At 39.1% G+C, this 19,017-nt stretch overlaps 1 protein-coding gene across 7 annotated transcripts in view; it reads right to left on the bottom strand.

The window, feature by feature from the left end:
• CUNH2orf76 (chromosome unknown C2orf76 homolog) overlaps positions 1-19,017 on the bottom strand; it is a 100,401-nt gene that overhangs the window by 66,384 nt on the left and 15,000 nt on the right. For all 7 annotated transcript variants that reach the window (XR_001889164.1, XR_001889162.1, XM_017891944.1 and 4 more), the window contains exon 3: positions 13,131-13,275. Coding sequence is in view for 5 of the 7 variants with exons in the window: in XM_017891944.1 (XP_017747433.1) it covers positions 13,131-13,275 (145 nt within the window). In the remaining 2 variants the exon portion in view is untranslated. The remainder of the gene's footprint in view (positions 1-13,130; positions 13,276-19,017) is intronic.

Here is a 19,017-nt window from a genome sequence, read left to right on the forward strand (position 1 = left end):
TTTTTTTTTTTTTTTTTTTTTTTTTTTTTTTTTTTGGTGGAACCAGCATTGCATTCTTAGGATAAACCCTACATGGTCATTGATATAGTCTGGATGTTTTGTCCCCTCCAAATCTCATGTTGACATGTAACCTCCAATGTTGGCGATGGGCCTAGTGAGAGGTGTTTTGGTCATGGGGGTAGATCCTTCACAAACGGGTTGGTGCTCTCCATGCTGTAATGGGTGAGTTCCTCCTCTATTAGTTCACATGAGATCCGGTTGTTAAAAAGAGCCGGACATCTTCTCCCTCTCTCTCTCTCTTGCTTCCTCTCTCATGTGACATGCTATGTGGCATGCTGACTTCCCTTTGCCTTCTGCCACGGTAGTAAGCTTCCTGAGGCCTTCACCAGAAGCACATACCAGCACTAGGCTTTGTGTATGGCTTGCAGAACCGAGAGTCATAATGTATTATCCTTTTTAATATTTTTGGATTTGATTTACTAAAGTTTGGGCAAGAATTTTTACATCTCCATTCATGACAAATATTGGCTGGTAGCTTTATTTTCTTCTAACAACTTTCTCTGGTTTGGTATCAGGATAAGGATGACCTCAGAGAATGAGTTGAAAAATATTCCCCCCCTCCTTTTTTTTTTTTTTCTTAAGAGATGGCATCTCACTATGTTGCTCAGGTTGTTCTCAAACTTCTGGCCTCAAAAGAACCTCCTGCCTCAGCCTCCTAAACAGCTGGGATTATAGGGAAGAATTATTGTGCCTGGCTCCCATCCTTCTTCTGGAAGAATCTCTGTAGAATTGAGATTATTTCTTCCTTAAAAATATGGTAGAATGTACCAGTGAAACCATCTGGGCCTGGAGTTTTCTTTGTGGACGTGTTTTTTTTGTTTTTTTTTTTTTTTTTGAGACGGAGTCTCGCTCTGTCGCCCTGGCTGGAGGGGAGTGGCCGGGTCTCCGCTCCCTGCAAGCTCCGCCTCCCGGGTTCACGCCATTCTCCTGCCTCAGCCTCCCGAGCAGCTGGGACCACAGGAGCCCGCCAGGTCGCCCGGCTAGTTTTTTTTGTATTTTTAGTAGAGACGGGGTTTCACCATGTTAGCCAGGATGGTCTCGATCTCCTGACCTCGTGATCCGCCCGTCTCGGCCTCCCAAAGTGCTGGGATTACAGGCTTGAGCCACTGCGCCCGGCCGATGGACGTGTTTTTTAACCATAATTCCTTTTAAAATACAGAGTTGTTCCGGCTGTTTCTTCTTTAGTCAGCTTTGATAGTTTGGGTCTTTCAAGCAATTTGTCTACTTTATCTAGGATAATGTATTTATTAGCATTAAATTGTTAAGAATATTCCCTTATTATTCTTTTAATATCTGCAGAAAGTCTGTAGTGATATGACAGCTCTCACTCCTGATACTGGTAACTTGTGTCTTCTCTATTTCCTCATCAGTCTGGCTAGAGCTTCCTCAATTTTATTGATCTCAAAGAACCAACTTTGACGACTGTTACTGATTTTCTTTATGGTTTTTCTATTTTCTGCTGCAATCATTATTATTTCTTTTATTCTGATTATTTTAGGTTTCATTTGCTTTTCTGTTTCTAGTTTCTTAAGACTGAAATCATTGATTTGAAACCTTTTTTAATATTTAGGTGTTTTAGTACTATAGAGTTTCTTTTAAATACTATTTTTACATGTATCCCACAAAATTTGAAAAGTTGTATATTCATTTCCACTCAGTTCAAAATACCTTCCCTTTTGATCTCTGCTTTGACCCTTAGGCTATTTAGAAGTGTGTTATTTGGTTTCCAAATATTTGGAGATTTTTCCAGAGATCTTTCTGTTACTGATTTCTAATCTAATTTCATTATGGACAGAAAACAGACACTGTCTAATTGGAATCCTTTAAAATCTATTAAGACTTGTTTTATAGCATGAAGTCTGGACTATTCATAAACACTCCATTGCATCTGAAAGAAATGTGTAAATTCCATTATTGTTGGAAGCAAGCTTCTATAAATATCAATTCAGTCAACTGGGTTGCTAGTGTTTTTCAGTTCTCCAGATCCTTACTGATTTTCTATTTGTTCCATTCATCTATTTCTTCCTGCAGTTCTATGAGTTTTTATTTCATTTATTTTGAAATTCAGTTGTTAGGTGCATTGTTATGTCCTCTCAATTGATGCCTTTATCATTATGAAGTGATAGTTTTATCCCTAGTAATATTTTGCTGTAAAATCTACATCATCTGATACTAACATAGTCCCTTCACCTTTCTTTGGATTCATATCAGCATGGTATAACTTTCTCATCCTTCTATTCTAACTTGATTTTTATCTTTAAAGTACATTGCTTGTAGGCAACATATAACCGGGACTTCCTATTATATGTCTGTCTTTTAATTGGGGTATTTAGCCCACTTACTTTCAATGTAATTATTGATATGGTTAAAGTCTTGCTATTCCTTTAAATTTGTCCATTTGTTCACTATTTCCTCTTTTTCTCTCTTTTTTTGGATTGTCTATTTGACAATCTTTTATGATTCCATTTTATCTCTTTTGTTAGCCCATTAGCTGTAACCCTTGGATTGTGGGGTTGGGAGGCAGGAGAGATGCTTTGAGGTTTACAGTAAACATCTTTATCAGTCTACCTCCAAATGATACTATAGCACTTTGTAACAGCAAAAGATTTTTCCATTTCTCCTCTGCTGGTCTTCGTGCTACTGCTGTCATAAATTTCCCACAAAACCCACAATATGTTGTGGTTGTGTTTCTATAAAGGGTCAAATGTATTTTTTAAATTTTTTTAAAATAAGAAAAATATTTTATATTTATTGTATTTACCATTTCCAGTACTATTTCTCTGTGTGCATCCAGATTTACGTCTGGTATCACTTTCCTTATGTCTGAAGAAGGCCTTCTAACATTTATTACGGTGCAGATCTCCAGGTGATGAACTCTTTAAGCTTTGGTATGTCCGAAAACATCTTCATGTTGGCTTCATTCCTTAACTGCTTTAAAGAAGTTACTCCAGGCCGGGCGCGGTGGCTCACGCCTCTAATCCCAGCACTTTGGGAGGCCGAGGCGGGCGGATCACAAGGTCAGGAGATCGAGACCACGGTGAAACCCCGTCTCTACTAAAAATACAAAAAAAAAAAAAATTAGCCGGGCGAAAAAATTTAGCCGGCGAAGGTGGCGGCGCCTGTAGTCCTAGCTACTCAGGAGGCGAGACAGGAGAAAGCGTGAACCCCGGAGGGCGGAGCTTGCAGTGAGCCGAGATCGCGCCACTGCACTCCAGCCTGGGCGACAGGCCAGACTCCGTCCTCAAAAAAAAAAAAAAAAAAAAAAAAGAAGAAGTATACTCCAAGGCCGGGCGCAGTGCTTTCAATCTGTAACTTTCAGCACTTTTTGGGGAGGCCGAGGCCAGGCAGATCACTTGAGGTCAGGAGTTTGCGAGACCAGCCTTGGCCAGCCCCATGTGAAAACCCCAATTCTCTAAAAAAAATACGAAAAGAATTAGCCGGACATGGTGGCACATGCCTGTAGTCCCAGCTACTTGGGCAGCTGAGGCAGGAGAATCGCTTGAACCTGGGAGGCGGAAGTTGCAGTGAGCTGAGATCGTGCCACTGCACTTCAGCCTGGGCGACAGAGCAAGATTCCGTCTCAAACAAACAAAAAAAAAAAGTTAATCCAGTATCTTCTTTCTGGCACGCACTGATTCTGATGAGAAGTCAGCTGTCAATTTCATCTCTGTTTCTTTTTATGTAATGTGTTCTTTTTTCTCTTGCTGCTTTTAAGATTTTTTTTCTTTATCACCGGTTAAGCAGTTAGACTATGGTATGCCTTAGTGTGGCTTTCTTCACGTTTCTTTTGGTTGGGATTTGTTGAACTGCTTGGAATTGTGAGTCTCTAGTTTTTATCATATTTGTAAAATTTTCAACCATTATTTCTTCAAATATATTGTCTGTCCCCCATCCCTCTCTCCTTTACCATCTCCAATTACATGTATATTGGGCTACCAGAAGTTGTCCCATACCTCCCCACTGCTTTATTTTTTCCAGTCTTTTTCTATGTTTAATTTTAGATTGTTTTGTTGCTAAGTTTTCAAGTTGACTAACCTTTTCTCCTGCAGCATCTAATCTGTAGGCTAATCCTGTCCAGTGGATACCCATCTCAGACACTATTTTCAATTCAGGTATTTTTAAATATCTTCCATTGCTAACATGCTCAATCTTTCCTCTAGCTTCTTGAACATTTGCAATATGGTCATAATTATCTCTATCGTCTTTGTTGACTAATTTTATCACCTGCAATATTTCTGGGTTGGTTTCAATTAACTGATTTTTTTTTTCCTGCTCATTATGGATCATATTTTTTGCTTCTTTGCATGCCTGGTAAGTTCTGATTTGATTCTAGACACTGTAAATTTTATCTTGTTGGGTGCTGGATATTTCTGTATTCCTGTAAGCTTTCTTGAGCTTTCTTCTGGGACACAGTTAAATTATCTGGAAACAATCTGATCCTTTCAAGTTGTGCTTCTGAACTTTGTTAGGTGGGACCAGGGCAGAATTCAGTCTACAGCTAATTTTGCTCTACTACTGCAGCAACACCCTTCTGGATACTCTGCCCGACAGCCTGTGAATAACAAGGTTTCTGCTCCGACAGGTGGAATAACAACTATTCCCAGCCCTATAGGAGCTCTGAGCATTTCTCATTCTACTATTTTTAGGTGGTTCTTTCCCAGGCTTCCAGTAGTTTCTTTACTTGCTTTCACTGATCCATACACAACTGAAGACTCACACTCTGCATATCGTCAAAGTTCCTCTGCAAATCTTCAGAGCTCCCCATCTCTCTGCACAGCTCTCTATGTTCCTGTACTCTGCCCTGTGACCTCTCCAGGCTCCACTCCAGACTGCCAGCTCTGACTCCTAAACTCATGGAACCCACCAGCTTTGGCTCAATTCCCTCTCCCTGCCCTGTGGCCTGGAAAGTGGCACAATCATAGGGGTCACCTTGTCTGTTTCCCCGATCCCAGGGAAATGATTGTTTTATATATTATATATGGTTTTTTTAGTTGTTTAATGTAGAAGAGCAAGCCTGGTCCCCTGGTCCTACTCCATCTTGGCTGAAAGAAAAAGTCTATGACATATCTATTATATTCTGAAAATGATTTCCCACTTTGCACTGAGTTATTCTTTCATTTTATGTTTTCCCACCTTTGAACTTAAGACTTCAGAATGTTGCAAAAACTAATTTAATATTTCATTAATAGAAAGGAAGGTCACAAGAAGGTAACCACTAACTTTTCTCACACAATTAAGTCCCCATAAAAAAAATCCGTGGAAAAATGTAGGCAACTTAACAAATATACTAGTGAAAATTAGGATGCCCCAGGGGAGTCTGAAATGTTAAAACACACATTTCAATACAAAAATCAATAAAGTCTGGAAAACCACTGAAATATCAATAGGCAATAAAATAATTCTTTGCCTCACAGTAAAGGCTCTAAAAATAGAAGTGGTACAATCTGTAACTTATTGGACGCTGGATCTACATTAGAAGACCTTTGAGAAAGCATAAACACCTAAAGGAAAAAAAACAAAACAAAACCAATGACTAATCTATATGGACGAAGAATACCAAACACCTAATAATCAAAACTATGCACCAACATTCAAACCTGATAAGGTATCTTTATCAGACATGATGGTAAGATTCCAACGTAAAGCTATATTAAGATGCTTTTTACTTTACTTATAAAATAATCTAAATTATAGAAAAGCACAGAGTAGAACAAACAAATTCATTTAACCCACTAACCAGATTTTACAAATGTTAACACGTAGTCATATTACTATAGATCCTTTACTAATTTTTTTTTTAACTAAGTAGAACAATCTGGAAACAGCTGAAACCTTTCCATCTTTCCCCAGTCCCACTGTTATTCACTTCCTAGAAGAAGCCACCTGCCATCCCTAGGTTAGCACACCCGCTCTGTTGTTATACTCTCATTCCAAAGATTAATAGCCAGAGATGAGAAATATAGTTTTGTTTTGTTTTGTTTTGTTTTGTTTTGTTTGAGCAGGGTCTTTCTCTGTTGCCCAGGCTGGAGTGCAGTGGCACAATCATGGCTCACTGCAGCCTCGACCTCCCAGGCTGAAGCAATCCTCCCATCTCAGCCTCCCAAATAGCTCGGCTACAGGAAGGTACCACCAGGCCAGGCCTACGTTTTTAAATTTTTAGTACAGATGAGGGTCTTGCTATGTTACTCAGATTGGTCTCAAACTCCTGCGCTCAAGCCATCCTCCCGCTTTGGCCCCTCAAAGTGCTGGGATTACAGTGTGAGCCACCATGCCAGGCCATGTATTATTTTGTGTATTAAAATTATAGAGTTAAGTACTTAAAGAATCTGCAGTACATCCTGTAGTAGAGTAGTAAAAACAAGAAAGCATTGCCTTAACAATATGTTGAAGGAACTGCCTCATGTGATAAGGCAATAATACGGTATGACTGTGCTGCAGTCAAATTATTGTATTCCTTTCGAAAAAAGAGAGGCTTCAAGGGAGTGTTTCTTTACAGAAGAGTGCCAGATAATACATGGAGAGAGAATCATAGAATTGGAAAAATCAGTTTTTCAACCACCAATGATTCAGATAAGAATCATCAATAAATGCTAAAACCATTAGAAACAAGATACGTAAACGGTCTCAACGTTTATCACTCCATAGACTACTTATAAATCAGAAAGACACTTTTACACCAGGAAAATCTGGTGGATGGCACCTTTAGCCAAAGGATTTAAATCTGTATCACCAATGAAGGGATGAACTGGCATTCAGTGTTTCCTGATGTGATGCAACAAGGAAGAATCACCTACATCAAGGCCAGCAAACTATTTTGGAAAAGGCCAGCGAGTCAGCATTTCAGGCTTTGTGGGCGAGTCTCCATCTCTGTGACAGTGTCTGCCACAACTATTCAACTCTACCACTAAAGCACAAAAGTGATACATATATGGTCCACAGACTGTAGTTTGTTAACCCCTGACCTACACGGTAATCTTGCCAAAACTGCTTAACCTGAATCTAATCATGAGAAAACGATCTAGACAAATGCAAATTATGTAACATTCTATAAGACACTGGCCTAAATTTTTCTTTAAAAATTAATATAATCAAAAATGAAAGAAGGTGGGGGGACTGTTCCAGATTAATGGAGATTAGAAAGACATGACTTGTCACAAAAAGACATGAAGGACCCTTCAACGCATGTTCAATGCATGTTTCTTTTTTTTTTTTTTTTAAATACAGATGGGGTCATACTGTGTTGTCCAGTCTGGTCTTCAAACTCCCAGGCTCAAGTGATCCTCCTACCTCCACCTTCCAAAGTGTTGGGATTACAGGCATGAGCCACTGTGCCTGACCCCTTCAATGTATATTTCTAAGTAAAAGAAGCCATTCAGAAAAGTCTACATACTGTATGATTCCAATTCAGTGACATTCTGGAAAAGATACAGAGATAAGAAAAAAATCAGTAGTTGCCAAGGGTGCAGCATGGGGAAGGAGAGGATAAAGAAGTGAAGCACAGCGGATATTTTAGGCAGTGAAACTATTCTGCACGGCACTGTAACAGTGCTGCATGACATTACCTGTTTGTCAAAAACCCAAAGAACTTTGTAGCACAAAGAGTAAACCTCAATGTATGCAAAGTAAAAAAAAAAAGGTCAGGTGCAGCAACTCATACCTATAATCCCAGCACTTTGGGAGGCTGAGGCAGGCAGACTGCCTGAGTCCAGGAGTTTTGAGACCAGCCTGGGCAACACAGTAAAACCCCGTCTCTAGTAAAAATAAAAAATAAAATAAATAAAAATAAAAATTAGCCAGGCATGGTGGCATGCATCAGTAGTCCCAGTTGCTAGGAGGCTATGGTGGGAGAATCACCTGAGCCCAAGAGGTTGAGGCTGCAGCAAGCCAAGATGGTGCCACTGCACTCCAGCCTGTACTGCAACTGGAGTGAGACCCTCTCTCAAAAAAATTTTTTTAAAAATTATTTAAGAAGTCAGGGGATCCCAGGAAAGAATGCAGGTGGTGACAAGAGAATCTAATCTATCTGTACTACAAAAGGTACAACAACCTTACTGAAGGGAGAAGAAGAAAAAGTGCTGACCTAAATAACTCTGGCAATGAACAGATTTTGTAAGACTACAGTGCTTATGGCGAAAGGACACAAAAGGCCTGTATCTAACTGATATCAAGTGCTTCCCATGGGGATACACTGCCATACCCGTATGCCAGAATTAAACAATTAAATAAATGGATAGCAGATGGTGGGACCACGTTTCTCACTGTTGGTGTGGGAATTAACAGATAAGCAAGGAGAGGAAGCTAGAATGAACCATAGGGTAATGGATCAGAGATGGAAAGATCAGTAAGAATTCATGTTTAACATATTTATATATAGATCGTTACATATAAAAATATTTATACATATGTACATATGCACAGGTTAATACAGACACAAGTGTTTCTTTGCCTGATCAGCTGAGACAGTTTAAAATGACACTCCTTGGTCTTTAGATATCTACTATAGAAAAAAGAAAGAAAGAAAGAGCACTCTAGTAGCAATGAATACATCTACTACCTAGATCCTGGTTTCTAATACCATTTTCTACTAAAAAAGAACCGAGACTCTTTGGAAATAAAGCTGATTCTAGGAACAGGACATGTACAAGACAAGTCTGGGGCATCCTATGGTACCAGAAAGTAAAAGTACTGAACACGTGCACCCATGCACACTGAGGGCGTATGTCAGAGGAGCACAGGAAGCAACTGAAAGAGCTCCCAAAGCTAGCATAATCTGAGCAACAAAGTCAAGTCTGCCATACAGAACTTCAAAGGATTTTTGTACATATTTTATTCTAAAGGAAGGGGAGCATAACCCCCGAGTGTTTAACTGTGGATATGAATTCCTTCTGAAAAGTACAATTTGAAAAGGAAAGGAAAAAAAGAGTAACTTTACAGTAGAGCAACTTGACATGACTTCTGCCACTTAATCAAGGTCAACATCAATAATCCTAAATCATGTGGAAAGCGTACACCTCTGACACGATCCGATAAAATCTCTCTGTGCCTCTGTGACCTTCCTCTCAAAAACCCATAAGCCCAGTCTAACCATGAGAAAAACATCAGACTGAACTAGAAGGTTGGACAGAGCTTCCACAGTGTTCTTTTCCATAGTTGGGATGACTTTACATTTGGAAACCAGATCTGAAGTATTAGTAAGAATCGAAATGCTTGCAAATTAAGAACAATTAAAATAACTTTATGTTATCTAGATAACTGGTTTGTCTAGTATTCTGAATCTAAAAAATACAGTCATCTATAGATGTTAATATATTATGATACCTCTATGATCATAATATTTGATTAATATCCATTTCCCAGGCCCCGGGTGTGGTGGCTTATACCTGTAATCCCAGCACTTTGGGAGGCTGAGGCAGACAGATCACTTGAGATCAGAAGTTTAAGACCAGTTTGCCAACATGGTGAAACCCCATCTCTACTAAAAATTCAAAATTAGCCAGGCACAGTGGCGCACACCTGTAATCCCAGCTACTCAGGAGGCTGAGGCAGGAGAATTGCTTCAACTTAGGAGGCAGAGGTTGTTAGCCGAGACCACACCACTGCATTCCAGTCTGGGCAACAGAGCGAGACTATGTCTCAAAATAAATAAATAAATACATACATACATAAATAAATAAAGTTCTCATACATCAGCAATAGGTTTATTATATTTATATGTAAATACATACATTTATATTTATTGTATTTACATAACTTAAGGTTTTGATGACCTGATGCTCTAGGGCCATGATTCTCAATGGGGAATGAATAAAATTTAACCAAAACTTTTTGGCTGAGGAGAAAATACAAAGAATGATGGTAGGTAACTAGGTTAACCTGTGGATGGCAAAATGTGACTACAAAAGAAAAGAACATTTAGAAAGCCTTGGGGAGGGAGGAGGATCAAAAAATAAAATTTAATTTAAAAAGAAAGGAAGGCAATAAAGTGTGTAAAATAACTCCAAGAGATTTTTCTTCACAATGACCATCTCTGTAACTGTACAAAATTCCCTATGCCACTGCCAAACAATCTCGCTAGCACTCAGCATTCAAAATACTAGAGCAAGACGAACTGAATTCAAAGCCCCTTTTGACACAGAGTCCATCCATTTATTTCAGAGATCCCACTCAAGCAAGTGAGGCAGTAGAGAAGAATAAAGAAGCAATTTAGTGCAGTGTTTAGTAAGAGTACATGTTTGATTGTTAATATGCCTGGGTTGATTTCCAGCTTTGCCTTTTACTACCCATGCAACATCAGGAAAGTTTTATTTATTTATTTATTTTTTTGAGGCATAGTCTTGCTCTGTGGCCCAGACTGGAGTGCAGTAGTGCAATCAAAGCTCACTGCAGCCTCAACTTCCTGGGCTCAAGCGATCTTCCCACCTCAGCCTCCTGAGTGCTGGCATTACAGATGTATGCCACCACGCCCAGCTACTTTTTGTTTTGTTTTTTGTTTTTGTTTCTGATTTTGGAGAGACAGGGTCTTGCTATATTGCCCAGGCTGGCCGCAAGCTCCTGGGCCCAAGTGATCCTCCTGCCTTGGCCTCCCAAATTGCTGGGATTACAGACATGAGCCACTGCAGGTGGCCAAGCAAGCTTCTTAAACCCTCTATTCCTTAGTTTCTTCACCTGTAAAATGGTTCCAACTTTAGTGGGATGCTGTGAGGATGAAATGAGATAATCTAGGTAAAATTCTTAGTATAGTACCTGATACATAGTAATGTTTGCTATCATTATTATTATTACACATTTCAAAAATCCCTCACTATCAAACTATTTGGTCTTTGTTATGTACACAATTCACAAAAGGCAAATATGTGGCCCATCAACCTTTCAGAGTTCCATAGTACCTCAAATCAGATGACAAAGATAGGCTTGGACACAGAGCCCACAACACAAAAAAGCCTGTACCCCAAAAGTTCACCTTTTAGTCAGTAGAACGCATTTCCTTAAGTGCACAACTAAACAAGCAGTGGCTGTTATTCCCACTGCAGATGAAAGGTGTGAGTAGGCGGGTCTGAGCATCTCACTGTGACCAGTACCACTGCTCTGCTGGGGAAGGCATCGTGGTACCTGGGAAGAAAAGAACACCATGACCCTGGGAAAGAGACATCTTCCCCTGCCACTGCAGCAGCTTGAAAATACATCTTATTCTCAAGGACTTCAAGAACCTAGTCTGCACTGTACAAAGAACATCATAGCACTTGCTATATCAACATTAAGAAACACTGCAACCCATAATACACATAAAGATTATAAATAAAACAGTAGGGATTTGTTTCTATTTCAAACTCTGACTATGCTTTGGGTAATGACCTCTCAAAAGCACGACACTTTCTAATTGACGCTGTCAGAAACCAGGAAGTGGCCCTCAAATTATGCCTCTATAGCTAAGGATTTTTTTTTTTAGCTAAGAGCAATTAAGCAGCAGCAGATGCAGGAAAGCTCTCAGCCCTCCCTCTGTTTGCCTAAAATCAGGACATACAATAGATGTACAAAGACAAAAGGTATCTTGCCCACCTCTCTACCAGGGAAAACAAAGGTTAACCACTGAAGACAACTTGAGACCCTTATCAGTCTAGAGATGGCACAACAGAATCCACATTAATGAGCTCTACTAACTATTGGTTATTCACCTTCCCACAAGTTGTCACCCTGAGAGATTCAGAGTTCATTTCCTTTGTCTTGTCACGTCTCTAAAATTTTACTCTTCTTTGTTGAGGATGCTACCTTATCTGGGGGAGTGAGGAGAATGAGAGAGAATGGGGAAGAGGAGAGAGGGGAGGGAGTGAGGGGAACTGTTTCCAGGTGAGCAGGTCTATGTGAACCTACCCCAGAAAGTCCGAGGAAGCTGAGAGGCTGAAGAAACAGGCTGACATATTCAGTTTCTTAGAAAGACATATTGAATAGGAACTTACAAACAGAAGCCATGTCTGTGTCTCAGGCTTTGGCAGGACAAGACAATGGATCCACACACCATTATCCCCCAGACCCAGGGCTTATACCATAGGAAAGGGTGATCTGAAGGGATGTGTAGGGCAAGCAAAGTATAGTAACATCAAGGTTGTTTGACCTAAGGTCAGGATTTATAGTAAGTACCTGTTCTTATACAAGGAACAGTAGATAACCTGGAAATCTTAGAGGTATCTCAAAACTGGGGCTAATGAGAAGTCAATATGGCAGATCAGCATCCAAGATGGAGTTGCTCTGGCCTCCACAGGAATAAAACAAACATAACAAAATGTTCACACAGGGAATCTGTGTGAAGAGCATCCAGGAATTCTTTGTCCTGTTCCTGCAACTTGTCTATGACTCTGAAATCATGTCAAAGTAAAAAAAAATTACATTGGACATACAGCAATATTATTTGTCAAAACCAATGGAACTATACAAGAAATCTGCAGATTGCACCATATATAAATAACACTTCAATTAAAATAATAAAACCTTATTTTAGATGTTTTCTCAAAGGTCGACGATTAGAACACTTCAATAATTAAAAACAGAGAAGAGAAACCCAATGAGGACATAACAGAATGAAGACTAACTTCATGCATACTTTTAGTTTGAAACAATAAACTAGCACCACCATTTCTGTGTCTGTGACCACAATTATCAGCAGCTCTCATGACTTCCTGCTGTACGGCCCCCGCTCCCCTCCCGCCACGCTTCCCCATGTGACCACCCCACACACCCTGTGCTCAGCTGGGTACCACAATCAGCTACACTGCACTCCCTTGCTAATCAACCTCCAAATATATAAGCCCATTAACAACAAACCTAGATATTGTCTTTTATTAATTAAAAAAAAAAAAAAAGCCAAAAATGATGGTCACAATCCCTCATGAGGACACAGACTATTCAGTGAGAATCCCTGAGGGAGGCCCTCTGCAGATGCCAGGGCCCAGAATAGGGCTTAGAACCCAGGTTAATCTTTCAAAGTACTTTAGGATTTGTTAAAGATCACTATTAATATCATAGTCAGCTATTTTTAAAAAATACTAGTAAAACAAAATGGCTTCCACATCTCATACCTTGCTTTAGAAATACGATAAATTCCTTTACAGTTTGGTCCAAATTCACTCCATGATACACTATAGGTCTGAAATTGCGATGCTCAAAGGAACGGATGAGGCGAACTGTGATGGTCACTTCTTCAGGAGCCATGTGAGGAAATTCCTGTGGCGAGAGACATGAGAACCGTCTGAATGAAGCCAGCTCACAGCTGTCTACCAGCACCTAGCCTGCATCTCTATCATCAGCTCTCTGGCACCAGCCCCCTCTTCCATGCTGCATGATGACTGACAGAGTTCCCAAACAGAAGCCAGCTTCCAGAGTCCCCAGAAGGGTCGAGTGATTATGCCCACCTATCCACTGCAATCCTGGACGGCTCTGTCACAGACACAGATGTTCTGACCAGCAGAAAACTGACAGGGTACAGAAGATGAATCAGAGTAACACAGGGGCATGTGTACGTGTGGAAGCAGAGAAGCAGAATGACCAAACACAAACACATGGCAAACACACGCCTATTGTGGGTACCCTATGTCAGTGGGCCCCTCAGCTGGCCCTGAGATGGAAGCACATTTATATTAGAATCAACTATCAACAGACAGCATTTCAATCTCATAAATGCTGCCAGATTTCAGGGCTGATTTAATTATATAGGATGGTGTACCCGTCTTTCACATTACTAAAGCTCAGTAGGTACATTTCATCCTAAAACCAAGTACTAGGGACATGTGCCAGGTCTTCATGTTATCTCATTTAATTCATTCAATTCTCTCACCAAACCATGAAGCATTTTGCCTCATGCTTTAGTGAGAGAATTAAGTGAGATAACATTTTAAAGATGAGAAGACTGACTTGGAGAGATTGTATCAACTGCCCCAAATCATAAAGCTGGCAAATAATGGAGTCAGGATTCAAGCATCAATTTAATTCCAAAGTCCATGGTTTCTAATATATACACACACACAAACTGGAAAACCACCCGAAATTATTTCCTCCAAAAAATTTCTGCACAGTTGCCAATGTTTTTTTCCATGCTTAAAAAATATTTTTGTTTTGAAATATTTTAAGCAAACAGTTAAAAAAAAAAAAGAACCTGCTACACTATCCTGTCAAATCTTAACATTCTGATGCAACTGCATCAACTTTTAGGAAGAAAACACATCAGAAGTCCCGTGTACCCTCCCCAATTCCACCAGCATTTCCTGCCCTGGGACGACAGAGCAGTGACTCGCACACACCATTTCAATACATAATTTTACACTCTAATTCGTATCACTTGAATCTACAGAAAATAGACTATTATGCGCAGCTATAACAACACTTTCTATGTATATATTTTCACTGTTTTGTTTTGTTTGAGACAGGGTCTCACTCTGTCACCCAGGCTGGTCTCCAACTCCTGAGCTCAAGTGATCCTCCTGCCTTGGCCTCTGAAAGTGCTGGGATTATAGGTGTGAGCCACCACGCCCAGCAACACTTTCTGTTATATATCAACAATGCTTACGTGCCAGATACTATTCTAAGTGCTTAGCACTCATTCTATCATTGACTGCCCACTCACCTCCAATCACCCTGTGAGGTTGGTAAGATCATCTCATACAGAAAAAGTGAAACACATAGGCTGAAGGACTGTGCCCACAGATACACAGTATGGTTAACTTTACATACATGGCGTATTATATGTAGCTTCCACAAGCCTTTCAGCATCGCTTTTCATTTATCTGTGTTGAAAGATGTAACTCTAACTCTCATATTCACTTTCTGAAGTATCAAAAACCCATTTGTTTTAAGGAGACAAGCAGGGTATAGTTCTGTCTAGTAGAATCTACTTTGTGCTACTTACAACTTTGCATGTAACTTTAAACCATAATATACGGTAAGAGTAAGTATTAGAAAAAAATACCTGTAATACTGATAAATGTAAGGAAAGATATACAACCTCACTAGTACTCAGGGAAATTCAAAATAACAATGAGACATATCACTCATCTAACTGATAAATTACAAAGTCTAACAATACCTCCTTTTGGCAAGGGTAGAGAACAATGACAACCTCATCAGTGACGGCAGGCACTTAAAGGAGCAGTACTTTTGGAGATAATTAGGCAATTTTTAGTAAAACTGAAGATACACATACCTTTTGATCCTACAATTTCATTCATACATAGGTACCCTAAGGAATCTCACATATACACACAAGGAGGAACCATAAAATAACATTAATAGCAGTGTGATTTTTTAACTGCAAAAACTGGAAACAGCTGTCCATCAACAGCAGAGCAGATAAGAAAAGGATGGTGTATTTGTCATATTTCATACGATGAAATATGACAAGCAATCGAAATGAATGGATTGGAACTACAAGCATCAACATGGATAAATCTCAAAAATACTACCATGAGTGGAAAAAAGCAAGTTGCAGAAGAATCAGAGCATCCCATACTATTTATACAAAGTTCATAAACATAGTCTTTATTTTGTTTCATACGAGACAATTAGTCAGGCACGGTGGCTCACCCCTGTAATACCTGCACTTTGGGAGGCTGAGGCGGAAGGATCATTTGAGGTCAGGAGTTTGAGACCATCCTGGCCAACATGGTGAAACCCAGCCTCTAATAAAAATACAAAAATTAGCCAGGCGTGGTGGCGGGTGCCTGAAATCCCAGCTACTCAGGAGGCTGAGGCAGGCAGGAGAATCTCTTGAACTCGGGAGACGGAGGCTGCGGTGATCAGAGATCGTGCCATTGCATTCCAGCCTGGGTGCCAGAGCAAGACTCAGTCTCAAAAAAAAAAGAAAAAAAGAAAAAAGAAAGGAGACAATCATCTAAGGTGTAGGAAGAATCATGTACTTGGGAAGGAATAAATTGGGGCTTCAATTATATTAGTAACATTTTATATCTTAAGCAGATGATAGGTATATGTTTTTTTGTTTGTTTGTTTTGAGACAGAGTCTCACTCTGTCGCCAGGCTGGAGTATGGTGGCGCTATCTTGGCTCACTGAAACCTCCCTCTCCGGGGTTCAAGCAACTCTCCTGCCTCAGCCTCGTGAGCAGCTGGGACTACAGGTGCGCACCACCACGCCTGGCTAATTTTTGTATTTTTAGTAGAGATGGGGTTTCACCATGTTGGCCAGGCTGGTCTCGAACTCCTGACCTCGGGTGATCCGCCTGGCTGGGCCTCCCAAAGTATATCATTCTTTATGCCTTTTACTACGTCTGGGATATTTTATAACACACACAAGCAAGTCACATTAATTTGGCCTGGAAAGTCTCTCTCAATCTTATAAGCATGTTTTGTGGTTAATTAGTTTAACAAATCTTTTCACAATTTCAATATTAGTTACTTCACTATTTCTTATTAAATCTGGCTTACAATGCTTCTCAGAAAATCTGATCCCAGAATCTATCACATAATAGCAGTTCAGCAAATATCTACAAAATGAAAATTTTAAATATACTGAAGTACTCAATAAGGAATAGCTCTTGAGAAAGAGACATATAGAAGCCTCTTTATTTTAGAAGCAGTGTTGACAGGTTTGCTAAAGCTATGACCACATCTCCCTCTTCTCACCCCCTAAAACAACAAAAAATCCCTGCCAAACACAAACATATGCACACCCCTACACACACACACACACTGGGAAGCCCTATAATGCAGCCCAGCATCCCTAAGAGCCTAGAGTTGGACAGATTTAACTATTTAACTTAAAGATCAACTCTGCTTCTTAGCTGTGTTATAAAATAAGAAATCCTTAAAAAGCTGTTCCATGTTAGCCGGGCGTGGTGGCACGTGCCTGTAGTCCCAGCTACTCAGGAGGCTGAGGCAGGGAGGTGGAGGTTGCAGTGAGCTGAGATTGCACCACTGCACTCCAGCCTGGGCAACAGAGTGAGACTCCGTCTCAAAAAACAGACAAACAAAAAAACAAGTTGTTCCATTAATTTAAGAAATCAACATACATTAAACACAATTCCTCGCACATCGGAGGATCTCAATAAGTAGTAGCTGCTTTTATCATCATTATTCTATTTAGACTAAAATAGGTTTGGGTATAAAGACAGCTCATATAAGCAGCAGATAAATATAAATTCCCAGATGTAATGAAGCGAAGGCTGGGCAGGCTGGCACTTGCATTCCTCATGAAACTGTTTTTCACAATTACAGGTTTGTTATTTTCACTTAATAAAAAGCTGCCCACATGCTGTACTTAAATAGTTGAACTTTTCCATTTAAAACCCCAAAATCTGAGTTATATCTAATTTTGGGCAACTATTGTCATCTTTCTAAAAAGTGTGCTTCAATTTATACTCAGTAACAAAACAATAGCTACTATTAGAAGGACCATTATCTAATTTGCCTTAAGGACAGTGGGACATAGGCTTGTTTGCCTAGACAGGCTGACATACTAAAGAGGCAGCTTAGAAGACTAATCTTACAGATAATAAAATCTGACATTTTCCCCAGAAGGTTTGGCCTAGTTTTTTTAAAAAAGTGAATGTGATCAATTTTAAAAAGCATTCTTCAAATGAAAAGGCAGAGAAGCCAATAAAAATAAACTTCGGGATAAATTAACAAAAAATATTCAAGGACATAAAAGATTTAAATAAATGAAATGATAGACAATGTCCTTAACTACAAAGGTTCAAAGCAGTAAAGAAATCAAGTCTCCCTAAATTGACCTATGTATTGAATAAAATCCCAATCAAAATAAAAAAGGGTTGTTTGGGAATCTTGACACAAATAATTCTAAAATCCATCTGGAAGAATCTGTGACCTTTGTCAGCAAAGTCACAAAACAACAAAAAGAAAAGAGACCAGTGATACCAATTATTAAAACACATTATAAAGCAACCGTTATACATGAAAAAGCTTGTTTGATTTTCATAATTTTACAAAATCCAATAACAACTATTTTAAATGCAAAATCAAGCCATAGTAATATAAACTTTGATACTGGAACAGAAATAGATGGACAAATCTGTGAAATCTAACAGAGAACTCAGACTTAAGATTATAGAAAACTTAATATAAGATGAAAGTGGCATCTCAAATTAGTGGGGAAAAGATAGTTTCCTTAATAAATGGCATTGAGAAAACTAATAATGGATTTGGGGAAAAATAATAATGGATTCTTATCTCACTCCTTATACAAAACAACCTCTCCATGAAACAAATATTTAACTATAAAATCATAAAGAGGCACCAGAAGAAAATAGGTACATATTTTTATAATCTTAACATAGGAAAAGCTCTAAGCAAAGACAAAGCAGCAGTCATCAAGGAAAAGACTAACAGTTGTAACAACAAAAATGTAAAAAGAGACCAATATCCTAATAGAAACAAGGATAAAGGTAATTAACAGGCAACTGGCTAAACTTAAGCCAATAATGCGAAAAGATCAGCTTTACTTCCAACTAAAGAACTGAAAGAGAAACAGATATGAATTCTGCCATAAGACTGGTATAACAAGAAAAATTAAAAACTGGCCAACAAGTGTTGGCAAGGATATGGAGAAACAAATATTTTTTATAAACTACTGGCAAGAATATAAAATGAAACAGCCTATCTGGAGGTGAGTGGGTAATCTGTATCAAAATTTTAAATTTGTCTACCCTTTGATATGGCAAGTTCTTTTCTAATAATTCACCCTGAGAAGATAATCATATCAATTATTTTATAAATCCATGAGTTCATAATGACACTTTTTTAAAAGCTAGTCATTCTGGAGGCTAACAGGGCACTAATTTGTTTTCTGAAAAGTGGCTTTCCAAGTGAGGGTTGGTGGAAATAAGAAATCAAACATTTTACCCTTCCTTTCTTGTACAGACAATATTTCAGTGTTACCAAATAGCTAATGAAAAAAAGTTTCTTCTTCATAGAAGAATTACAGCTAAAAAGTACTAAAATCCC

Source organism: Rhinopithecus bieti, unplaced genomic scaffold, assembly GCF_001698545.2.
Source record: "Rhinopithecus bieti isolate Rb0 unplaced genomic scaffold, ASM169854v2 scaffold_19969, whole genome shotgun sequence".
In the NCBI taxonomy this organism is placed as follows: domain Eukaryota; kingdom Metazoa; phylum Chordata; class Mammalia; order Primates; family Cercopithecidae; genus Rhinopithecus; species Rhinopithecus bieti.